This window comes from Trichosurus vulpecula, chromosome 6 (genome assembly GCF_011100635.1).
Source record: "Trichosurus vulpecula isolate mTriVul1 chromosome 6, mTriVul1.pri, whole genome shotgun sequence".
Lineage (NCBI taxonomy): Eukaryota > Metazoa > Chordata > Mammalia > Diprotodontia > Phalangeridae > Trichosurus > Trichosurus vulpecula.
The window spans coordinates 17399783-17426906 of NC_050578.1; the positions used below are offsets into that span (position 1 = coordinate 17399783).

Genomic DNA, 27124 nt, shown 5'->3' on the forward strand with positions numbered 1-27124 from the left:
AAAATATTTTGATTACTGTATTTTAATATGACTACTTTCTTTTGTAATCATATGTATTTATTTTATGCATTTAAAAACATTACTCAGAAAAGGGACCCATAGTTTTCACCAGATTGCTAAAGGGGTTTAAAACAATAACACTAGCAACTCCTGTTACTGAAGATTCATGGATGGGCACAAACAAGAATCACATAGGACTATACGGCCTGGAGGGGTTGTGATCTGTATCTCTAAAGAGAGTGCCCATATCTCACACTGCCGAACATATCAAAGAGTTCTGGGGGCTCATAGGACCCCCATCCCTAACCAAGGGGCGTAAGGGTCTTCAGGAACCTCATAGTTAATGCCTCTCCTTTTATTTATTTCTTTTTTTGGATTTTACTTTTAGTTTATGGAATTAAACAAGCATTTCCATAACACAGTACAATAAAAAAGATGATCGTACATGAAGCTGCAGATCTACTATACATAGCTTGCTATTCCTTTCAAATATATAACAAAATTATTATGTAAATTTTTTGTCTTTTTTTTCTTCCTTCTTTCCCCTCCCTGAGAGATGGCCACCTATTAGACACAAATAGATGTGTGTGTGTGTGTATACACACACACACATACATACATATACACACTTATTCTAAAGATACTAATATTATTTTTTCTCTGGATACAGATAGTGTCTGTCTTCATACATCCTTTAAAGTTAATTTGGGCATTTATAATAGACAAAATAACTTAATCCCTCAAAGTCATTCTTAAAACAACATTGCTGTTACTGTATATGAGATTAAATCCCATTACCAATTAGTCACTAAGGTATTATTTTAAAGACCCTGGGTGAGGGGGTCTGAGAGAATTGGGAAGTTCCAAAATTATGAATAAACAGGTCATGATTATTTTATTATCACTATCTATCATAATCAACATTATCATCCTCATCATCATATTTTGGAATTATATAGTCCTTTCCAAAGTGCTTTGAAATCAAGGTAACAAGTGCATACTATGTTCCAGGCACTGTGCTAAGGGCTAGGAATATTCATCATTTAATTATATAAATTTGTAAAAATAAATATATTATGTGCCAGGCATTATGCTAAGCAGTGAATGATACAAATATAATAATACTACTTAGCCATAACAATGATAGCTAACATTCATATAGTGTTTTAAAACTCACAAAGCGCTCTGCAAATACTCCATCATTTTGTTCTCCCAACCGCTCTGGGAGGTTGGCGTTACTATTATTCTTATTTTTCGGATACAGAAACTGAGACTGAGAAATTTAGGTCACTGTCACAGGGTCCCAAAAAATATAAACAGAAAGGCAGTCCCTGTCCTCAAGTTGCTTATAATCTAATATAGAAAGGCAGGCATAAAAGGAAGGCGAACCTGCTTGAGGGGCATGGTGGAGATGGTCAGAGCCAGAAGATTCAGGAAAGGAAGGAAGAATGGCTATTCTGGGCCCTTCTTGAAAAGAAAGGTTCTAAGAGGAACTCAGCAATGGGAAAGCGAGGCCACATATATTACTGATAATTATACTGACTCAGTGACCCACTGTTCTAGTGCTTCTGGTAAATCAGTGTTGTGGGAGGCTCTCCTGGAGAAGGTGTCACCCAGCCTGCAGCTTTTGTATTACCTGTTGTTTGGCATGTACTCATACCAGTGATGTTTATACCCATAACATTACCTATAAGCAGTTGGGGAGGAACTAAGATGAATTGGCCCATCCCCTTTTACTGACATGGACCTATCTGAATTGTCTGTATCTCGTTACAAAAATTTTCAATGAAAGCTGGCTCCATCTTGATACCCTTTCTGATCTCCACTGATTAGCCTGTCAATGTGTTGCTACTTTGCATATATTTAATCAACTCCTTTTAATTCTCTTTGTCCAGAGTTTTGCATTGTTAATCAGGGTAAAAGACTGAACAAAAAACTTCCTTTTTACAGTATAACATTTGTTGCCCTAGGCAACACTTTCACTTGTAAAACGGAAGGCACAGAACAAAAAAAAATTCTTTTTGTAACATCTTTATCTTGTATAAAGAAGGGAGAATATGGGGAAAAAAAGAAAGGAAGAAAAAGAAAGGATAGCAGGGGGAAAAGAGAAGCAAAAGGCAGAAGGGAGGGAAGGGAAGTAGAAAAGGGAAGAATGGCTGGGAAGGGTGATATTCAACATTTTTTTAAATAAACTTTTATTGAGTATTTGCTAAGGAAAGCCTAAGTGTTGAAATGCAGCTATTAAAACTTATGAAAGCATTCACTTGAGGGAAATGTGAACATTTTAATGAATAATTGAAACTATTAAAACATCCATTTCCCAATTAGAATGAATATTACCATTATGGAAGTTTTTCCATTTATATTTTTAAACTATTATTTTACCAAATCATTGGATGTCCCTGGAAGAAAAGCTTCAAAGGCAGACTATAATATTGATTAAGAAGTGGTATACATTTTCAAAAGAAATGGAGAAAATTGCACCAGCCAGACTCCATTGAGAATGCCCCGATCTGTCTACCTACAGATGGCAATTTGGTCTGTTTTCAATCAGTGTTTTCCCCTTCAAGATTTCATCCTGGCTACTTTCTTTTCACCTGTACCCCAGCTGGAATCTAAACTCAATAGCAGGGCTCCTAGGACCACAAATGCTATATATGCATCCTTATGTCTGTGTGCATGCATATATATATATATATATATACACACACACATATATAATATACATATGTATATGTCTATATGTCTATGTGTACATATGTATATATGTATATACACATGCTTACATAAATGCGTATATGTACACACATACATATACATACACACATATATACATACGCTTCATGAAAGGCCTGGGTCCAACCCTACTCTTAGAGTGCAAGAAAATTTAATTCCGGATTCAGCAACACCTTTGGTATTTCCATTGACCACTCATCCTTCTATTTGCGGCTTTTGTTTGAGGTTTGCACCAAGGAGGAACTAGACCAAGCAAACTTAAAAACCAGAAATATTGATTTGAGAGCAGTGGGCATCAATAAGTTCCCAGAGACTCATAAAATAAGTTGGAACCTAATAAAATGATGGATTTTTCTTGCTGTGATGCCAAAAAAGTCTTAGCTGTGTAGTCAAGCTAGAAACATTATTCTAAATACTGCAGCCTCAAATGACAGTTATGACCACATGTACAGAGCTCTGAGAAATGCTCGATTGAACACATTAACCTGCTGTCATACTTCAGTGGCAGCAGAATCATTCAAAGTAGCCCCACTTCTTCAGCCTACCTAAAGATAAATACCTTCTTGACTCAACTGGTTACAATCACTAAATGCTACAGCTGACTGACAATGAGTGGTTGTTGTTTTTGTTTTTTAAATCATGCTTCATAATCATACCCAAAAGACCAAATCTTGAAAAGCAGATTCTTTGGAATCACAACCTCACTAGTATTAGTAAGCAACCACAAGAACTCACTTTCAGCAAGGAGTTTATGAATGAAAGAGACAAGATGCTCCAAAAACTCTGCCTTTAACTTCTTACTCTTAGGAGCCTTTATTCCAAAGACTTCAGGACTCTTTGCAATCCTACCTTCAAACTGGCATAGGGAAGCATGGGAAATCACTCCTGCTTTACAGATAAAAGGATACACCTTTCCAGACTTCTAATACATTCTTCTTATACTCTACATTCTAGCCAAACAGGCCTTCTCGCTGTTTCTGGCATGTGACTTTCCAACTCCCATCCCTGTAACTTTGCATAAGCATATCCCCATGCCTGGAATATAATGCCTCATGTCTGCCTGTTGGAGTCCCTGGTTTCCTTCAAAGCTTCTCTCCTTTTCCTGATCCTCCCAATTACTATGGCTACCATTCTCCCCACCACCAAATTACTTTGTATAAATCTGGTATATGCTTGTTTATGTACATGTTGTCATTCTTTTGACTGAGATGCTACAGAGTCTTACACAGACCATTAGGTTGGTAGTTATGGTTCAGCGTCAAATCTTGGCTTGGCTCTACTGCTGAGCTGCTGTGCGGCTAGACAAATCCCTTAAGTGTTCTGTGCATAAGTTTTTAGTGAGGCTTGATGTACTGGAGAGAACACTAGACTCGGGAGTCAGAAGTCTAACTAACGTTAATTTGAGAACAACAGCTGTTTCATTTTTGTCTCTATATCCTCAGCACCTGACCCAGCACCTAGCACATAGTACGGGCTTAATAGGTAAATGCTGCTTGACTGGTTGATAATGATAATGATCTTTCCAGAAGAACATAAACTTCATGAAGTCATGGGCCCTCTTCTGTCTTTGTATCTGTAGTATGGTGCCTTGGACATAGCAGGAATTTAATAAATGCTTATTGCTTTGAATTCATTCACTGTAACTCACATTTATATTACAGATTTGTAGAAATTCAGAGACCGGTTAGTTCCAAGCCATACCTGAGGCATATTTCCCCTTGACAACATCCCCCATAAAGGGTCACTCAGCCTTGCTTAAATGCAGTGATGGGGCATTCACCCAGAAGAAGTCCATTGCATTTCTGGGCACCCCTGTTCAGAAGTTCTTCCTCATACTGAGCCAAAATCTGCCTCTCTGGATTTTGCGCTTTCATATTTTACAAAGTCCTTTCCTCATAACTGTCCAGTGCTATAGATAATGTAATTATTATTGTCCCCATTTTACAGAAGAGGAAATAGGTCAGAGAGTTTAAGTGACTTGCCCACCATGAAGCCACTAGTGAGTAACAGAGCCAAGACTCGCCTAAGGACTTCTGGCTCCTAAATCCTGTGCCATTAAAACCTTAGGCACAGATCAGTTAAGGGATTTATCCAGTTACACAGCAACTCAGCAGTAGATTGGACACTAAACCATGACGACCAACCTAATGTTCTACCATGAGACTTTGACGTTCTCACCCCAATCAAAACACTGAAAAGCCCTAAGAAGCGAGCTCAGAAGACAAGTAGCTTTGGGGTGAAGTGGAACTTCAGATATAACTTAGCACAGGAGTCGAAACACCAGTTAATCTGGGATGTTGTTCTTAGAAATTTGATTCTCACTGATTGATTATAAAAGACAGTCATTCCCTTGGGGATTAAATGCACAAATACAGCCTTTTCCTCTAATAATTTGATATAATCACTCAATTCACCTTTAAACACAAAATTGTCATACACATCAAATTCATCACACACTCGCACATGCAGTGAGTGAAAACAACAGTAACAAGAAAGTGACTTACATGGTAAAGACATCAATAGTATCCCCGGCAGATCTTCCCATCTCAAAATAGGTTTGCAGAATGTTGACAGTTCCCGAGAGGGCTTCATGGCCACAGCCGCAGAAGAGGGCGACACCGGCGTACAGCAAGATGGTGGCAATCAGGGAGGCATAGGGAATACCCCCCAAGCACTTAATGCAGCACTCAAAACACCCTACAGAGAACCAAAAGAAAAGAGGGAATTAATTTAAAAATCAAGTTGTGAGTAGCTTCTTATTAGGGAGGAAATAGGATATTTGCGTTCACAAGTGTAATCTAGCAGATTCTGGAAATCAGGCCTTGGGGATTATGAAAACAGGATAAACATCTGGCTCCTTACTTATCAAGTTCTTCACCATCAGAGCACAGAACTAACTATTGTAGAGAAGAGATGCTTGCCCAATTCTTGCACCATGCCTCATATTGACAGATGAGACAACCATTACCAAGGGTATGAAAATAATAAGAAATGTAATATACACACATACATATAAGTTGTATCATTCTGGAAACTTGCCTTTGTAACTTCAGAGGCTGGTCCCATGCCTTGGACATAATAGATAGCTAATTTAACTCTTTGTTGATTGAACTGAATTGAGATTAACTCCATTTTCTTCTCCCATTGAAGACAACCTGCTACAAATCCACTGGCAAAACTGTTCCTTGCTCATGTTATTCCCTTTTCTTGAAATGCCCTTCCTCACTTCTTCGTTCAATCCAAATCCTATATATTCCTCAAGGCCTAGCTATGGAGCCACTTTCTCCAAGAAGTCTTCTCTGATTCCCACAGCCCTAAGTCAATAATGGAGTTTTTATCTCAGTATTTCCAGAACCCTTATGTTCTAGAGCAGAGATTCCCAATGTTTTTTGGATCCTAGATCTCTTGGTTTTCAGTAAATCTTTTCCTACTCCCTATTCAGTATTAACAGAAATACATTTCAGTATTTATCATGCATCTGTACATAAGTAAAAAAAATAAAGATATTAATTTCATTATGATAATGTAATTATTTGCCAAATATGACTTTGTACCCCCTTGACAAGTTTCCCATACCTCCTAGACATACATTTACTCCATGAGGAAGCCCTTGTACTAGACGATGCTGTTTCAAAATTGTTTCATGTAGGTTAAACTCCACCTGTTTACCTAAGTTGCAGACAAATTTAGTACAGTGACCAAGTCTTCTATTTCTTTCTGTATCCTTTATAATGCAAACCACATTGCTGGGTACGTAGCAAGTACTTAATAAACATTAATGTCATTAGCTCCTGAAACTGAATGTACTATTAAATGGAACGTATCATCAGAGTTCTATTTATTTTTTTAATGGGATGTTCAAAGAAAGCATTCTTGGATCTTAGATCTCTTCAATTTAGATGTTCTTTCCACTGATGTAGGTTACAGTCCATCCATACCTGCCCATCATGTGTGACTCTTGACCATGTTCTCCAGAAATCCACTACAAAGGGCCCCCCAACATGCTGGAGGTCTTCTTCACTTTCTGTGGAAATTCTGAGCATACTAGATGGGCACTCTTGCTCTCTAATTCTTATCTTTCCCCCTTTTTCCACATGAATAACCCACCTTTCCTCCATATAATCAATACTACCTAAACAAATTACCTAAGAATTGCTAATTTAAATTTCATACTCCTAGCAATATATATGTTAATTCATAAGCCTGAATACATTTCCATCAAATATATTTTTGTCTCTCTAAAAAGCATCATTGAATCATCCAAAAGACCTGAATTCATAGCAAAATTTCTTTCCCCAAAAAACTACCAACATGTAAAATGCTAACTGTGGAAAGGTTGCACAGTTGTTCATCGGTTCCCATCTTCTTATTTTATAGGCACAGAGTGATGAAGAGATTTTCCAAGGCCACACAGACAGTAAAGGTCACATTTAGCACTTGAAAGCAAATCTTCTGGCTCCCAAGTCAGCTCCCTTTTCATTCCTTCACGCTGCCTCTTTTTTGTCATATTTGACATTATACCTAGATAGATGCTTATGAGCAGCAGTGAGGTGCACTTAGATTCTTGAATCTACAGCCCAAAGAATGAAACAACAGCTCTAGTTCAGGATATTTTGTGATATAGAAAATTTAGAAAAACACAGGCAAAATTTGAATACTAGGTGAAACTCAGGCTTATTTCAGTGGATGAGTGGAAAATTTATATTTGGGATATGGACCTCCTGCTTGAGTTGGAGCTGCTACAAAGAGTAGTTCCTTAGTACGGTTTCATTTAAGATCCATGATGTTTCTAGTGTGTATACCCCAACTCTGATAACAACTTCCTCCGAGTTATAGATAACATGTAAAAAGCTTTCCATAAGTTGTATGAGTATCTCTATTTTTATTTAGAAAGTCTTTCCAAGTTGTTTTGGCACAAAGAAAAATGGCAGCTGATTTCTGTTAAAACTTAGCCAGGTTCATCCCTTGGACAACTAACATACAGCCAATTGCCAGTCCCATACTCCATTGTTACCTTTTAGATCTAGAATATTTCCAATAAAACTTTTGACACACACAATTGTCTGATCCCAACTAAGTGCAGAAAGAGAAAAGAAAGTTGAAACATATTCATTTCAAACTTCTTTTTAGTCTTTTGGTGTGGTGGACTAAATCATAATCACCCTAAGTCTTCTCTTTGATTGAGGAGGATGTTAACAACACTCCCATCTGGGAAGGCTCTCCTCATTTCTGTAATATTCCTGACAGGAGGACATAGAATTGTTGGCAGGCAGAGAGCTGTCTGCCATCCAAAAGTAAAGATCCCCATTTGTAGAAGAGCAGCATCACCATAGCAACACAGCTATCCCTTAGCTTAGACCAGGCTAGGAACCCCTTAGGGGCCAGACTTCAAGAGCTATGCATATCCTCAGCTTTACAACCTCGGTTCATGAGATAAAGATTTATCAAGGGATACAATAATTACAAATGGAAGAAAGCACAATCTGAGAAGTACCAAGATAATCTATTTTTAAATGGAATTTGCCTTAAAGGTCTAACCATAAGAACTTTAAATATAGGTGTTCAAGGGAATCATCTAGGACACTGAATAGAAAAAAAGGTGGAATATATACAGGAATTTTTCAAATAAGAATGTGAATTTGACAATTACTGGATTTCAATATTACTTTTAAATGTGAAATTCTCATCCTTACTTCTAGATCGTAAGACAAAACTTACAATTTTAAAATCAAAACATTTGTGGCTTCTCATTTAACAAGAAGCTTAATGCTACAAAATTTTCTAACTATAAGCAAATACTATTTCTGAAACATTCAAACTTATCAGTGAAGTATTTACTGAAAACATACAAAGGATTTTTAGAGACTCAAAAACAGGGGTTGTAATCTTTTGTTTTGTTTTGTTTTGTTTTGCAGGAATCCCATTGCCAATCTGTTGAAGCTTATGTACCCTTTCTCCAGAATAGTGTTTTAAATTCATAAAATACAATGTGTAGGGTTACAAACTAATGATACTAAAATGCAATTATATATATATATATATGTATATATATATTTTAAACTAGCCCACTGACCCAAGATTAAGAAGGCCTCTTAAAATAATCACTAACCCAAATATATAAGCATCATATAAATGAAAAAAATCATAATGAGATAGTACTTAATCGAAATTAAGTATGAACCTGATTCGATTTTTTTAATCATTCTATTTTTAAGATTTTGAAAAATGTTAAGATATCCAAAATATTTTAGAAAGCATCTTGTTTAAACTCCAATACTAGTATTTTATCCTGGACACAGTTATCTGAGTAATACAGAGCAAAATAACATTGTAGTGATGATCACCAGAATAAATATCTGAAAAGCCACATCTTGCCTGAATTATCGAGTAGTTTTCACAAATTCCCTACTTAAGTCATTTTAGGGTCTCAACCATAAGAAAAAAGAAAGGGGGGAAAAACTCTATATTGCATGACAAGACGACAGCAGAGAGACTGAAAGTCCTTATTCAAATTGTCTTTCCAAATAGCCGAACTACTATATAAAAACCATGGAAATTATGCATAATTTCTAATGCTAAATGTTATCTATTTTCACAAATATATTTCTGCAAATCTATCAATCCTATCTGTGGACACACCCACTTAACACTAGTACGAAATAAACTAAAAAGAATTTTCAAAATTTATTGACCAAAATGTATGACTCATTCTTAAAAGAAAATGGAAATTAAATAGGACTCTGAAATCAACAGACTCCTATGTCTCATTTTCATATAGAATGAAGTAGGTAGACTATATAATAAACAATAGACTCACCATACACTTCGGCAAACATAACTTAGGCAATGAGAGAGTAAATTATAACACTAATATAATAGAGTTTTTTGTCCAGGGATAAAAGAGCATATGAACAAAGAGAACAAAAGAATTTAATTATTTGGCCTTTCAAATGATTTTGAAAGATTTTACTATTTTCTTCCAAATGCTATTTAAAAATTGAAGTCACCATAGGAGAGGAGGGAAAGGAGAGGTGAGAATTTTGTTGTTGTTTGAACAGGGAACTGCTTTAATAACTGGTTAAAATAAATAGCCACTGCTCTGGCTACAGAAATGAAAATAGGAAATTCATAGCTTGAAGAATCAGTTTTTTGATTAATAATGTACCTGGGTATAGGTGTAGGCATCCATCTAGGGCGCCACATGCAGAGAGTACAATGAGAGACACTTTGTCAAATTAATTTTTTAAACTGTACATTTTGTTTCAGTGCAAGATAAGGAAGCCTCTCTCCATGGTATCCAGTTTCATTTTAACTTTGTGATATGCTATAGTGAAGGCTCAAAATCTCCAGTAGGCAGTAACACACAAGGGGAGCAATTTCCAGACTTTACCTAAGGCATCTGGATGTCTTGTTTTATAATAATGTTACTAACATAATATGTTCTTATATTGTTCAATTATATTATAAATATTATATATTTTTAACTTTTTAAAAAATTACATAAAAGAGACTCTGTATGTAATAAAATTCCCAAGTTGATCAGAACAAAAATCGATTAACAAATACTTAGAGATTGTGTACTTAGCTTGAGTGGCAGCTGAGTTTAAGTGCAGGCAAGTCTAAGGTAATGTATTAATATTTAAAATAATCCAAACTATACGTGTAGAATGATGGGCACTAAGTAAAAAACAAGGATCCAGGAAAGAGACCTAGAAGTTACTATCAATTCTTCCTTTAAGGCACTGGCTCTCTGCAATATGGGAGTTATGGCAGCTGAAAAAAAATGCCTTGAAGGGTACCTGAAACAAATCTGAAGCTATTATTCTATTCCTATACAAAACCTGTCTGGAATGTGTCAGCTTCCGATTATTGACAACTCAAGATGTATTTGCAATAGTGTCTATAGATGACACTTTTGGTATAGTCTATAATGTAATCTCGTTACACATATAAAGAAATGCCACAGTGTCAAGTCGCTTGTTTTGATGCCATTCCCTTCTCCTGGAACAAGGACAACCAAGAGTTTTGGCTTGTTTTTTTAAATGCCATTTATGTAGCATGAGTAGCCTGTGCTTCTAGTGATTATCATATTTTTATACTGCTATTTCTATATAATAACGTATGTTGTTTGTCATTAATAGTGCAAGTTTATATGCTTAAGGAAAATGTTAGCTCCAGTTCTGCCTGATACTTACAAAGTGTGTGACCCTTGGAAAGTCATCTTGGAGTCTTGGACTCCATCACCTCTACTTTAGCAAGTTAATTTCTCTCTGTCTCAAATTCCTCATTTATAAAATGGGCATCAATCTCACAGTGATGTAAAATGGCTTTGCAAACCTCAAAGTGCTACATGTTAACTACTATTATTTTTGTGTATTTATTTGTGTACAAGTTCTATTCCCCTCTATACAATCAAAGACTGTGAACTCCTTAAGGTCTCTCCATAAGTGTCTTATTCATCTTTGCATCCCCTTCAGCATCTGTCATCATTACATTTAACTAAATCTAAAGAATAGGATTGAAGTGGCCATATATCACACCACAAAGCAAAATGAAGCCTGAGATTATTTGTAAAAACGTTAGCAAATTTCAATAAAATTGTGCAAAACATTTCTTTCACTCACTGGAGTGAAAAATTATTCTGCATGGATATTATATTTGAATTTGTAAACAAGTAGCTAAGCCATTCGAGGCTCTTTCTGCTTTCTATTCCTCAAGGAATGTTTGATAGCACTGAAAAAAGGTAACCATTTTAAAAATTGACATGCAAGCCTCCATGCCTTTTTCTGCATGCTACAAGCTACCTTCTAGCTGACTATCTGGACTGTGACTTTACTGGTGTGAGGAACTTGGGTAAGAAAACCTTTTCTACAGGAGCAGAATGTTTTCCAACTTGGAAAATTTCATGAGGGGTCTGAGAAGTTAAGTGATTTATACAAGGTTACACAGCCAGTATGTGTCAGAAGACAGAACTTCAACTCAGCATGTGTTGACTCCAATACCAGTCCTCTGTATACTATGCCACATTACTTCTTGGCATTTACTTCGGCACGTACATACACACATATAACATCTAATAATATAATGCCTAATCTATACTAGATAGTTTATATCTATATATTATATACTAGATTGATATAGACATGTATCATATATTAATATATGCACATGTATATATGAAGTCTATTTTTGTGTATATATGCAAATTATGTGTAATATAAAGTTATGTGATTTTGCTTATAATTCATACAATATATAATAAGAACTTAAACATTTTGATTAGTTTTCATTCTTTCAACTCTTTTGAAAAAATTTTACTCTTCAATAAATATGATTACCATATGTTTTAGTATATCATGAGCTGTTTTATTAAAACCATAAATAGGAAATAAACAAATCCTAAGTATGCCCTCGTGGAATTAGTGAGGTATAGTTACAATATTGAAATTGCATTGACCAATGTTTGAACTCCCAGTGTGATAGAACATTCATGTACAAATCACATTTCCCTTAAACAATGCAGTATAGAGTAAGGGAGTGTTTTCCAAACTCCCATTTCCACCTTTTAACAGCTATAGATCATATGTTACATCTGAAATGCAATCAAGGAATGGAAAATTATATTTAGATAAAGTGTTTTCAGATTTTGAAACCTATATTCTAAAGAACTTATAGCCTAATATTATATATTTTAATAATAATAGCAGATCTCATGGTTGTGTCTTAACAGTGAAATCATAATTAGAACTAAGAAAAGGACAGTTTTTGTTTAAGAAAAGTATATTTAAAAACAAAGTGTATATATATATACATATACATACACACACACACACACACACACACACACATATATATATATATATATATATACACACACTCCTTTAACCTTACTGCTTTCATTTCATGTTTCATGTCCAGCAGCAGCTGTCAAACATATATATATATATATATATTATATATATATATATATATATATATATATCAAGGAAAATATTTTGATTCAACCCATGCCAATTCACTATGGAATCTACAAGGATCTTCATTTTCCACAAGGCTGACTGCCCTACAAACTGGCATTTATAGGTATATTTTGTCTTCAGTTTCAACGAGCAAACACAAATGATGGTTAGAAAAGCAAGTGCAATTTAACGTCCATAACAAAAATCCTGCTGACAATTGAAACCTGCTGAAAAATGGATAATGGATAAAAATAGATGCTTTGAATTAAAAGCAATATTCTGAAATATCACATTGGCAAAAATGAACATGGTCAAAATTCATTCATTCATTCATTGCCTACATGGAAACTTCATTTCAAAAGAAAAGAGGAAAGAAGAGAGGCAAGCCCATAATTATTGTTTCAGTATTTACATTGAGCCTTTCTTATCCGACAGGACAAGCAAAATATATATATATAACAATACCTTTGTTACAATTGATATGGGGATATTGTTATATATATATGTATATATATATAACAATACCTTTGTTACAATTGCTATGGGGAGGGGGCAGTGGTTGGAAACCCCCTTCATCGGTATTGGAGCACTGTTAAGAAGCTTTGTGTTTGGACTAATGTTGATGTAGGCACTCCTGGAACCTGGAAGGCACTTTAAAATGGCAGCATTTCAAAGGAAGCAGGGGCTTCACATCTGTGAGCATTTATTTAACTTACAACTAAAGCCTTTGAGAATTCGAAAAATATGTCTTTAACACATAGGCAATAGAATTCTATCTCCAATTTCTACAACCCGTCACCATGCTGTGCTGACAACAAAAGGCTAGCCTCCCTCTTCCTTGGCCAACTTACTAGGTCAGCTCCCCAAAGAGCAGAACTGCCGAGGGAGTTCAAAGTGGTTCTTGGATCCTTGTTGACTGGGAAGGGGAAATATGGGTCTCATTGAAGCAAAACACAGGTTTGCTCCTTAACTGCTTGTAGGTACCAGAGCCCTTAATTATTCATCGACTGGTGCCTAGTTATTCACAGTGATGCTGTCGTATCCATGCCTGTGAAAGGAAAATCCAGCTGCTTTTAAAAGCAGCCACCTTCATTAAAGCTAATCTTTTCCAATACTAGCATCCCCCAGGTCTCTCTGATATGGTTCTCCCCAGTGGGGGAGAAGCAAAAAAAAAAGAGAGAGAGATTGTAAGCATGGTATTGTTGATATATTTCTTCTAGTTTATTTGTGGTAGTCTGTCACACCACAGGGACAGATCTCGATGCCAATTCAGTCTAGGTCCGGGTATACACTATACTGATGCCATGTTATTTCATATTCTTATCCTCCAATGTATTTGAAAACAAATCTCACTATTAGAATTCATTTTCTGTCTATAAGTCAAATACCTTAAGATATAAGGTATTTGTTTCATTACACTACTCCAAGTTCTTTGCAGGTTTGATTAAGAGATTAGCACAACAAGAAAAAAAATATACAGGAGAAAGACTGAGGGAAAAGTGGGCAGAACTATCTCATATCTCTATTCATGTCTAGAAACATCTCTACACATAAACAAATGAAAGGCATTATGACTACATGAGTGGAGAGCTGGCTTCTAAGTCATGCCTCTGACGCAATCTGGCTTGGAAACTTAAGAGGTGCAGACCAAAGTAAATAGACATAGAGGTGTAATCACCACAGAGATTGTACATGTGTAGCCTAGGACTCCCTTCCCATCTGCAATATTTGGTTCTAGTAAGACATGAGAGGCACATAACCAAATTGTAGGCCTTAGACTTACATTTTATAAAGTAGGTAGGCCAGGTTTGGTTATCATGACAACTGCTGCCCTAGCTCCTTAGTATTTGCATTTCCCTTAGATCAACGTGATATAATCCTCCTGGCAGTCAACTCTCAAAGGCCCTGCTTAATATCTAAGTGCCTTTAGCTGGGATGAAAACATTGAAGACTGTGTTTTATAGTACCACAGAAAAGTCACTGTTGTTTCATGAATCTCTCAGAGAAGCAATATCAAAAGCTTTGTACATTTGGGAGAATTATTTTTAGCCAACGCATCTGACAAAGAGAATGATGACTTCTCTGTTCTGCCTTTCATTTTCAAGACCAACTATTACTATATTTGAGACTTAGGCATCTAAGTGGAGGATAAGAGCTTTGCAAATGTTTTAAATTAATAGTTGAGGCAAGTTCTGTTTTCAAGTGATAACATAAAAAAAAAACGGTCTTCCCTACCATTTTTTTAAATTCCTTAAATATGATTGATTAATCTCCTGGTATAAAAGTGCTAAGACACCACATATTCACAAAGAAATTCCCAAGAGGTAGCAGACTGGTTCTCTGTTAGCAGTAAAATCAAACCTGGCTTGGAAAATGCATGCCTTTTAAGAGGGTATGCTTGTTGGCTGTGAGGGTGGGAATAATAATGTTTAATTAGTGTCTTGTGGTTTTAAAAATAGTTTCCCACCAATGACCCATTAAGGCAAATAAGTATAAGTATGTATTTTACAGATGAGGAAAATAAAGCTTTGAGAGTTGTAATAACTTACCCAGGACCACACAGGGAGTATATGTTACCTGAATAATTTGAACACAGTTCATCCCACTCCAAGACCATCTCTTTTACCACTATAACATTCTGCTTGGTTAAGTCTGTGGCTGTTCTCTTTGGGACATGGCATGATGTAGAACAGCAAGACTTGGAGTCAAGAGCATCTGGATTCACATCCCCATGCTTATTACCTCTTTAAGGCTCAGTAACCTTCTCTATAAATCTTCTACCTCCCAGGTTTACTGTTTCCATTCCCTAAGTGAGGATTGTTGATTATGTATAAAATAAGGAAGGTTCCCATGAACCCTCAAAATTATAGTTCCTTATTTCTGTAAAAGAATTCTAGCTATATTATATACTAAATTTACCTACATTATCTAAGTTACCTACCACCACAGAATGCAAAGCAATGAAAATATATACAATAGCCCATGGGAGACATAACAAAAATTGCCATTACTTTTTAGAAGCCAAAGCCTTCAAAAACACCAAGGTCTGAGTGTCTAAGGAAAGAATGCAAGATGGTGATCCACGAGATGATTTCCAATAGAAAAGAAACTGTTAGAAACCTAGACAAAGGGCAGGACAACGAGTGGTGTAGGAGACCTAGGGGAAACCACAAAGAGGACCAACCATAGATCAGAGACGGAGCATAGATCATAGACTTTCATGGGAATATAGTCCAATGCCTATCATTTTAGAGTTGAGACTCATGCAAGGAAAGGGTAAAGGATTTGCCTAAGATACCACTGGTAGTACCCAGCAGAGCCAGGATTCAAAACTTAGATCTCACGGGCTCCAAATCCAGTGATTTTTCCATTACGTAATATTGTATCTCCCTACAACTCCAAGGTCTTTGCAGGTTTGAGCCAAAGGGTAAAATTCCATTGTTCCTTCTCCTATCTCAACTCCCTCCTCACTATTTCAAATCTATACCTAGGAAATCTTTTGGTTTTTATTCTAAAACCACTGGAATTGGAATCAGACAAACTAGATTTGAGTCTCTGATGCTTAACTGCCCTGAGCTTCAGAGTATTCATCTGTAAAATGGATGTGATATTTATACTTTCTGCCTCATAAGATTTTTGTCAGGAAAGCACTGTGCAAACTATAAAACACTACAAAACTGTAGTTTGAAAGCGAGAATTAACATTTGTTTTAAAAAGGTACATTTTTTAAAAAAAGTTTTCTCTCTAAAGTGTAAGATAAAACATCTATAATTCCAAGTCTTTACTCTCAATTATTTGGGGTTCCCATTTGAACATGGCTATGCACACAGTACTTGCGGGTTTGGAGAAGAAGCATTTCTGGAGTTGGTAAGCCCAAAAGGGTAAGTCTCCTCTCTTTTTTTCTAAACCAGATGTCCGTGTTATGCATCCTTCAGAGTAGCACCATAGTAAATTACCTCTACTTGGCAATAAAAATAATTAAGACTTCTGGGCACCAAGAATATGCCTTAGGTAGCTCCATGCTTGTGAGTAAGGGGTTAAGTAGAAACCAGACAGGCTGCAGAACATGTTGATAATATTGATAGATACCAATTAAGTCATCAGACATAAAATACACAGGGATCTTTCAATCAAGTGTAACTCAGGGCAATTGCTTCCACTTTCTAAGTTATAAACCACGTTTAGTCACTAAAGTGTGATCTGGACATCTTGAACCAGTACAGAATTGTTCTAACAGTTCTCTGAAATGGGCAGTCCTATGTTTATTGTATGTGAGTTGGGCTGTTAATTAAGAACCAGGTGTTGATTCTATGGGAACATGTTTTATAATTGTGTAGTCTGAGATACGAGACAAATATATGAGAACTCTATATTTCACATCTGCGTAAGACCTTGCAGTTTACAAAGTGTTTTCTTCATAACAGCCCTGGGAGGCAGGAACTGAATGTTTGATGAGAACATTGAGTCTCAGAGAAGTGAAATACTTTTCCCTAGCCCATATGGCTCATAAATTGGACACTAGTTAATGTCCCACAGTTGGACAGCATTCACTATTAGCCTGAAGGGGTATCTAATGTTCAATGTAAATCACAGAAACAAAGAAGAATACTGCTAAAAATGGAAGTTAAAGATTGCTTGGTCTTAACCCTCTCATTTCACAGATGAAATAAAGCCTCGAACTTGTGTCCAATGACTTACAGACATTTTCCAAACACTGTGTTAATCATTGAACCAAGATGAGAACTCATAGCTCTTAACTCTCAAACCACCAGTGCTAGTTCTCCAACTTTTTCACCTATTGAAAATGTCTATTTGTAGAATTATTGAATTTTTATTTTTGTGACTATCTTTCATCATTGACTTGAAACTTCAGGAGGGGATCCTCCTAGGTTTTCTCCATTTACATTGAATATTTAATTCAGTCCCAAACAAGGCTAATATTGTACATCAGCCCATTGTTGTACATTAGATTGACATATACAACATACTATGTACAGTATGTGGTATAGTGTTAATTCCCACGTAAGAAATGGGGCTAGATTACCCCACTGAATCAATCTCCTTTCCCTTGTAACATAAGCATTTTTAGAGCCACACCAAGGCCACAAGATCACTTAGTATTCCATTAAGTTTATATTTTAGTGTACAATTTTCTCAAGATATCAGAAAGAATTGATGAAAATGTTGTAGGTATGGTTATTCCTAGATTTTATCAAATTTTTAAAATAAAATTTCACACTATTCTTTAAAGAAGATGGAAAGATATGGATTACATGGTAATTCACAATTACATGGATTCAGATTTAAATGGATGGATAGACTTGAGGAGTTTAAAGACTTTTCATTGTGGTAGGAAGTCTGCTGCATTGTATTCTAAGCATCTGTGCTTGGCACTGTTCTGTTTAACATCTTCATCAATGATTCGGATAAAAGCATAGATGTATGTTCAACAAATGTCCAGAAGACACAGAAGTTGGGGGGAATAGTCAACAGAGTGGAAAACAAAATCAGGAGCCAAACGGGCCTTGACAGCCTAGGAGAGCAGTGTCAAACTCAGGTAGAAAGGGATGTCTGCCAAGCACTCACTGACTTAGAAAACACAAATTGACATTATCTATGTTATACTATATTTTTGATTTGTTTTGTTAAATATTTCCAAATTATATTTTAATCTGGTTTCACTGCACTCAGGAGTTTTACCAGTCCCTTGTACCTTCAGGCAGCAAGCATGATTTCTCCGGGTTAGGATATTAAGCTGAATCTAACAAGATAATTTCAATAGGAAGAAATGTACTTGAGTACAAAAAAAATCAGTGTTACAAGTATAGGATAGGAGAGGCATGGTTAGACATGAGTTATTATGAAAAAAGATTGGAGGATTTCAGAGGACTGCAATCTCAATATAAGTCAGTTTACCTGCCACATCAGGAAAGAGAGAGAGAGAGAGAGAGAGAGAGAGAGAGAGAGAGAGAGTGTGTGTGTGTGTGTGTGTGTGTGTGTGTGTGTGTAGGGAGAAGGGAAAGGGATAGATGGAGCAAGGGAGAGGAGGGGGAGAAGGAGGGGATGGAGGAGAGGGAAGGAAAGATGGAGGGGGAAAGAGAGAAAGAGAGAGAAAGAGAGAGAGAGAGAGAGAGAGAGAGAGAGAGATGATATCGTGGTCTATGTTAAAAGTGGCAGAACTTCCAGGAATAGAGAGATGAGAATCCTACTTTATTTTGCCTTTAACAAATGTCATCTTGCCGGAGACTGGAAAATCGCCTTACCCCTCCCCTCTGCCTGACCCACGCCCCCTCCCTTCGCTAGCTTTCATTTCTCGCTTAGCTCTCATTTCCTGGCTAACTCTCGTTTCTGGGATATGACGCAGGCCTGCGTCCAATGCATAGCCACGCCTCTGGGGACGTGGCATCCTGATAACATGCTCATAAAAACCCTTACCAGGAACAATAAAGAGAGACATTTTTCACCAGCAGCGCGTCTAGTCTCCTTCCTCTCCGTGATCCCGTTCCCGAGCCTCTTGGCCCTTAGAGCCATTAGGTTCCCCTCGAGCCTAGCTCCCCCGGACCTCTCCAGCTTCGCTAACCCACGATTGTGTGACCTGCGGGCCAGGTCATCATCTGAACTTCTATATTCAGTTCTGGGCATCATAGTTTGAGGGCACTGATGAACCGAAAAAGACTGTCAAGAAGAGGGCCACCAGGATGGAGGGAGGCCTTGGGTGCATGCCATATGAAGATCATTTGAAGGAACCGGGCATGTTTAACTAAGAGATGAGAACACTCAAGGGTCATATGATAATTCCCTTCAAGTATTTGAAGTCCTGTGTTGTAGAGGAGGGATTGAATAGATTTATTCTGTTGGGTCTCAGAAATCACAACCAGAAACAATGAATGGAGGTGAGAAAAAGAGAAACTGAGGCATCTTTTCAGGGAAATCTTCCTAACAATTTGAACCCTCTAAAAGCATAATAAGATGACTGGAGACATGATGTGTTCTCTTAAGGATCTTCTAGAAGAGGTTAGATGGCCCTTTGTTATAGTGGGAAGTCTTCTCATATGTGGATTGGACCAGCAAGTCACTTGTGTTTCTTTCAACTCTCAAAATCCGTGACTGAGTTAAGTAAAGCCATTTTAAAAGATATCTGATCTATAATAGATTCAATAAATATTAATGAAGTGTCATGATTATGTAGCAACAATAGGAAAGATGCTTTTTTATAACCCACAAGAAAGCCTGAAATAGATTGTCAAAGGCTTCCTGTTGACAAGGCTAACATTAGCAAACTATGACCTTAAAGAATATGGGTGTTCATTTCTATTGGCCTAAATTGAAACGGCATGAAGCAGCTGAAAGGGGCCTGGACTAGTAAATCATTAGATCTGATGTTTATATACCAGCTCTGTAATTTAATAACTGTGATCTCAGGCACGGCATTTTTACCTCTGAGACTCAGAATTTCAACATTTGTAAATTGCGGATAATAATGACGATACCATCCACCTCACAGAGTTCTTCCTGGAGAATGTTTGTAACCTCTGAAGAACTATATAAATATCAACTACTACTATTATCACCTTTACCCTTTTTAAATCCTCTAGATTTAGTAGCAACAGATTCCTTCATGCTTTATTAACTTTCTACTCTAATGGTTTATCATAGCATGGAGGTATCCATGGGTCCTCAAAAGTCATACTGACCCCTAAGGAGACTGTGGCAAGTGTCTGCCAAGCTGGAAATACTTTGGATCCAAGCTCAGAAAATGTGCTTAGGTGAGCCTTTTGTCCAAAGGCTAGCCTATTTAAGTTCCAAAAAGCCCATCACTAGCAGGCTAGTTACCAGATGATGAATTTTTTGACCAAAGCAATTCATGAACACCATTTTGTGGTTGTTTAGTTGTGTCCAACTCTTTGTGACCCTATTTGGGGTTTTCTTGGCAAAGATACTAGAGTAGTTTGCCATTTCCTTCTCCAACTATTTTTACACATGGGGAACCTGAGGCAAACAGAATTAAGTCACTTGCCCAGGGTCACACTGCTAGTGAGCATCTGAGGCCGGATTTGAATTCAAGTTTACCTGACTGCAGGCCCAGCACTCTATCTTCTGTGCCATCTAGCCTCCTGAAGACCATTTACTATGGAAGAAACAGATTACGATCTGTGCCAATATAAGGACTGCCCAAAGCAAAGACATCACAGATCCTCTGAGGGACTAAAGAGCTCATATTTATCCAAATATTCAGAATTATATTTAATAGTACTCACGATCAATACATATGTTACAATTCCGGCAGATGACCCATCCTAAAAGCCCCAAAGATGTCAGTCTAAATGGCCATTCACCTGCCCCTCCAATAAAGGGAAAAACTGAGCAGAGCACTCTGGCTCATAACTGTACACTGTCTCAAAGAGCTCTTGCAAAATAAAAAGGCTATACTCAAAGACTAGACCTGGGGATTAGGGGATATGATCCATATGTACATATGTCTTCTACCAATTACTCCAGCTCCTAAGCCTAGTAAATAAAACAGTTTTATAAACAGAATGAGCTCAAAATTTGTAGATTACTGGGTCTCAGCCTGTAGGACCCTTCCCTACAAAGCTAACATGCCATTCTTTGTGTCCAAATTAATAACTATAATCTTTGTTGTGTGGTATGTATGCAACAGAAAACAAAAGTATTAACCATTATCCAAGCCCATTAAGTTGTGCACATTAATAGCTCATTAAATGAAATGTAAAACAAAAGTCTTAAGGGTGTATTCTGGAACTCTTTTCTAAAAGCTCAGTGGGAAGCAGTTTCCTTTTTCAAAGTCCCAAAATAATAGGCTCTCTTGGGCATAAGGGGATCATAAGTCTCTTTCCCCTTTATTATAATCTCTAATTTAGCTACCACCTGCTGCCATATCATGGTGATGAATCAAATATTTAGAGCTTCACCTGCAACCGTGTTGGGAACATTGCCAGTCTCCTCCCTCCCCTATAATCTGTTACTTCTGCATCCCAAGCCATGCCTCCTTGGAGAAGCACAAGTACACTACACAGAGGTACACCATTTTGGTAACCACATGCCAGGTATGGCAGCCCACTCCATTCAATTCAATATTTAAACCACCTGCTAGCACACAATGGGTTGATTTTTGTTGTTATTTTTTCTTGGTGTAGACTTGTTTTTATTGGTAGCAAAGTGTTCTAATGAGGAAACTCCCTCCGCCAAAGCAGACTGCCATCTGCTGTACAGCCTGATATCTTAGATACTGGCCTGGGGTACTGATAGATTTACCCAGAGTTATCACCAGGATGTGTCAGAAGTGCCTCTCACTAGGGATACAGAGATGAAAATTGACCCTGTCCCAATGCTTATCTAATAGGGAAGATAAGAAATATCTCTCTTCCTCTATCAATATTAATAGATAAATATACAAATTCATGTATATAAATATACACATAAAATAAAGTTAGAAACTGATAAACTGTATATAAGAAGTCAATTGGAGGTACCTAAGAAATTCAAAGATGGAGGAAACACCTCAAGTTGAGGTGGATCAGAGATGACTTCACAAAAGAGCTAACATCTGAGATAATCTTTGAAGGAAACTAAGAATTTGAAAGAGGTAGAGACGAAAAATGGATTCATCACAGGCATGCGGATAGGCTTATGCACAGGCATGATCAAAGAGTAGCAGTTCTGGGGACACGAAAGGGAACAACATAAAGTAAATCCGGAAAGGGAGATAAAGCTGGATCGTGAAGAGCTTTATATATCAAGCTGAGAAATTGCAATAGGGAGCCACCGAAGATTTTTCAGCAGGACAATGCCACTGTTATATTAGAACTTTTGTTAGATTACTTTGACAACTGTATGATGACTGGATTGCAGAACAGCCTAGGGACCAAAGAATTAGAAACGAACTTTTTAAATAGAAAAAAATCCTCATGCTCATTTAAAATATGAATTTTTATAATTTTCAGAGCATAAGAAACATCTCTCATAACACTAAGCTAGACTGTGATTACTGTATGATATTGGTTGCATGATTTACTTTTAGAATGGCACCAAATGAAAAGTTATTTAAATTTTTAAAAAATATGGCCAAACACATTTGCAAAAGAAACATCTTTATTTTCACATTTCACAGCACCCTGTTTTAATAAAAGAAGAAATATCACTTCATCTCTTCCTCTAAGGACCTACCTGCAATTTGAAACCTGGTTTCAATATGGTTATGCTAAGGATAAAAAAGTCACCCAGGATCATAAAGAAGATTAAAAATGAACACCAGGAACCACTGACAAAGCTCTGGACCTCTTTCTGGCCTCTACTCCTATCCATCCTGCCTCTAGCTCCCTGGCCTCCCTTGAAGCATGCAGTGCTTTATTCTTCATCTGAGGCTTTGACTCAAACACAATTAAGACCAATATTTTAACTATTTGAATACTGAAAAATTGGTCAGTTTAAATAATCTTAGATTCAAACAATGACAGAGTTAGCAGGGACCTTAGAAAGCATCCACTTTAACCCCATCACTTTACAAATGATAAAACCATTGGAGAGAAGTGTGAAGAGATTTGCCCAACATCACACTTGCGCTAATCAGTAATAGCCTCAGGACTTGAACCCACGTCCCAGGACACCCACTGCAATAAAAGCAGCCCTTTTTCCAACTATTCTAAATGGTAACCCTTTTTTCTTTCATCTTGAGAAAGCACACAGCTACTCTTTAAATTGTTCTTGTCCATGCTGTCTATCAGAGTATAAGGTCTACATGGACCAGGACAAATATAGCCTAATTATGGAGTTCAGAGTAAAATAATGGAGCATACAGATGATTAACGAACAAAGTGTGACTGGAAAAGACTGGAAAAGAACCTATTTCACTTCTGGCTATTTTTAAAGCTGATTTTGGTTAGAGATTTCCATTCTTTCTTTATATGTAACAGCAAGAATTCTGTACAGAGAGGACCAGGCTACTCTGAGATTCTATTCCTTAATATATCATTAAGTACCTGAAGGCTTTCATTTCTAGTTACAATGGGATTATTCATTCCTTGAAGATAGTTACTATGTCTTAATCATCTTTATATTCTTCAATACCTAGCGGAAAGAGTCTTGATTACAGTAGTTTATTGAATTCAATTATTCATATTATTTCCTGTGTAGAACTAGCATGACAGCATAGTGAATAAAGAGGGCCCAACTTGGAATTAGGAAGACCAAAGTTCAAAACCCATCTCTGACACTCAGGAATTATGTGACCCAGAGCAGACCACTTACCCTCTGGGTGCCTCAAACAATTTCTGAGATTTATGTACTAAATCATAGATAGGCTGGGATTCACTTTGATAGAGGAAATTCTCAACACAGGATTCACTTCACACAGTTAAGTTCTATGCTTGGCCCTGTAGGGTTACAATAATAGCTCATTTTTCTATGGTACTTTCATCATAACAACCTTATTACATATGTATTGTATGAATGACCATACCAATTTTAAAGCTGAAAAACAACAGAGATCAGAGAGGTTAAATCACCCATTGTAAATCACAGAGCCCGCATTCAGGTCCCTTGACCCCAAGTCTGATGATCTTTTAATTACATGATGCTGCCTCTAAAAAGAAACTAGAGAAATATACCTGTCCATAATGAACTTACAATCTAGTAGCTATTAGCAACGAAAAATGTCAAATGTATATTTTTGGCAAGGAATGGCCACCCACAAGAGGAGAATTTTCTCCCTATGAGCATTTTGGATCAGGAGACTGCAGAAAGATGACAACGGGGCAGCTAGGTGGCACAAATCCCATGACCCCATGTACTCTAACATATCCTAACGTTTATTATGGCTTCTTATTCTCTCTAGTATTTGTAACATTCCTTAAGAGTCTAAAAGATTTTCTTTTATTGTTATATCTCCAGTGCCTGCATAGAGCCCTACAAATAGTTGGTGCTTAATAAAAGTATTTTGCCCAGGGTGTTCTGGTAGGCAGAGTCGAGAATTTGGGGGTCGTATCCCTGCCTCCTTTCAATTCTGAGCTACAGTCCCACTTACTGAAAGTAGCCTTTTCTGGTCTTCCTTAACGCCAGTACCTTCCCTCTGAGGTTACTTCAAATTTATACTACACGTAGATAGATCTAAACATAAATATAGAGAGAAATATATTGAAATATCTTTATCTATCTTGTACATATATAGCTATTTGCATGTCGTATCCCTCACAAGAGTGTAAGCTTCTTGAGGGAAGGAATTGTTTTTGCCTTCCTTTGTATCCCCACCACTTAGCACAGTTCCTGTCCTAGAGGAAACCCCTCATGAGTCATGCTTCTGTCTCCTCATCATACTTGAGCTGCCTTCTCTTTCCAACCTTGTAGCCCCCTTCCCCCATTGGTTACTTCCTTCGGGAGCTGCCATTTTCAGGTAGAGCCTGGAGCAGCCGTGTAACTCCTTTTTATAAGCTGTTTCTCCTTATTAGCATTATTTTTGAGGGCAGAGACAGTCTTTCCTCCTGTTTGTATTTGTAACCCCTGGCATACAGCATATGCTTAATAAATGTTTGACTTGACTGTGAGTAACTCAGTCACTTAAATGTGTGTGATGTTAGCCAAGTCATTTCACTCACTTATCTGGGCCTCAGTTTTCTCATTATTAAATGGGGATAACAATGATTATTGAAGGCTTCCCCAAAAATTCCCTAATCAGATTTTCAAGAGCATAAAGAGGGATGAAAAATATAGGGCTAAGACAACTAATGATGAAAAGAAAAACTAGCACTTAGAACATCCTTATTCTACTGAGAGCACCAAGTTATCTATCCCTACTTAATTTGTTGAGCATATCTGTGCACTAGACAGGAAGTCCTCTATTGCTTTTCCTCGATAGGAAAATTCATGATGTGTTCAAAGTTGGGCCTGAGAATAAAGGAGGGAAGTCTAGGATAAAATATGTTGTGGAGGGGCAGTGGTAATGTGGGCACTTTCTAGTATTTCTTTCATATAAATGCCTATTTATTTTATGTAATAAAATTCTACTCTATAATATTTTATGTAGTTCTTTTGTGATGTGAAGTCATGTAAGTAATCGTTATTTTGTGAGGTTAAGTCAGTGAGTCATAGTGAATGGTTTAAGCCTGCAGTGGCTAGGCAGTAAATGAAGAGTTATTATAGCATGTGCATACGAAGAGAGTTCAGGAAGGGGCAAGAAGAAGGAAGATTTCAAAATCTTGATGAGAATATACATATGTCTTGTCACCACTTGGCATATGCTAACGTAGAAAGTAAAGACTAGACCATATCTAAATATTCATTTTAAATTACATATTTAGGATTTTCCAGAGTTTAGTTTCCCTATATGCACAATCCCAGCCTCCTTTAAAACAAGGTATGAAAATGCAGAGGAGACTGTGCTGTGATTATAGCTTTTGCTTTCCCTATAACACAAGCTTTATTGCAATTTAAATGAGACAGATCATAATCCGAAAGGTAATAAAAAACAAACTACAGATATACAGGAGCCTCTGAACACAGGTAAATCTGTCAGCTGTCATGTCATAAATTCTATGGCCCTAAGTCAACCTCCTAAATGAAATGTTGTGCCATTTGTCAACTTCAAAATCCTAATAAAATGGATGCTTCCTAGTTTACTAAAACATATATTATGCTCAAATTGCCTAATTTACTTTATCAACATGAAGAGCATAATTCAACACAATTAACAAAATGGATAATAAAGCAAGATGCTGTCAAATTTTTCCTCATTTATCAACTGCCCTGATTTTATTTCTTCCCCATCTAGAGAAACAGTAGATATTTATGTGTGTACTAGAGCTCCATGATATATTCGTAATCATGACATTCCTCAATATAGGAGAATGCTACTTAAAAGACCTAAGTCCTGCTGTTACCTGACTGGCTTCCTTTCTATCCAGGTGAACTCTTCCTATAAACCTGGAAAATCTGAAAAATATTATTTATAATTTTTATATAGTAAGTGACATATGGAAAAGCAGTGTAAAATAATGGAGCGCTAAAGTTGAGAAAATCTGAGGTCAAATCCTAGCTGTGGCACCTAAATAAATTCTGCCTCTCCTCATTACAATTTGATGTTATATGATAAATTCTCATCGATCTAAAATAAGAAAGTGTGCAGGTATGTGCTTTTAGAGCATTGATGTGAGTGGTTTTTAACCCAAAGTTGGGTAAATCCTTGGTGGTAGCATAGGGGGACTGTTATATAAGTTTACAGTATTCCTCTGGTCTACCAATCAAAGAACCCTGTCAAAAAAGTAAATGCGGTTAGTCTGGTATAAATGATTCATACTGAACCCAGGATGGCACATAGTAATCACCTTTCCTTTTCTATGTGCTCATAAACTGTCCTAGAATTTGGCCGGGAACAATACAGATATTGAGCTTACTATTCAACAGTGTGAAGTATCCCT

At 36.8% G+C, this 27124-nt stretch overlaps 1 protein-coding gene across 1 annotated transcript in view; it reads right to left on the reverse strand.

Moving 5' to 3' along the window:
- Positions 1 to 18930, reverse strand: part of GPM6A (glycoprotein M6A) — a 103749-nt gene extending 84819 nt beyond the window's left edge. Inside the window, exons 1-2 of the mRNA XM_036763338.1 lie at positions 18915 to 18930; positions 5241 to 5433 (exon numbers count right to left, since the gene is read on the reverse strand). Of these exons, the coding sequence (XP_036619233.1) occupies positions 5241 to 5433; positions 18915 to 18930 (209 nt within the window). The remainder of the gene's footprint in view (positions 1 to 5240; positions 5434 to 18914) is intronic.
- Positions 18931 to 27124: the final 8194 nt, after the last annotated feature.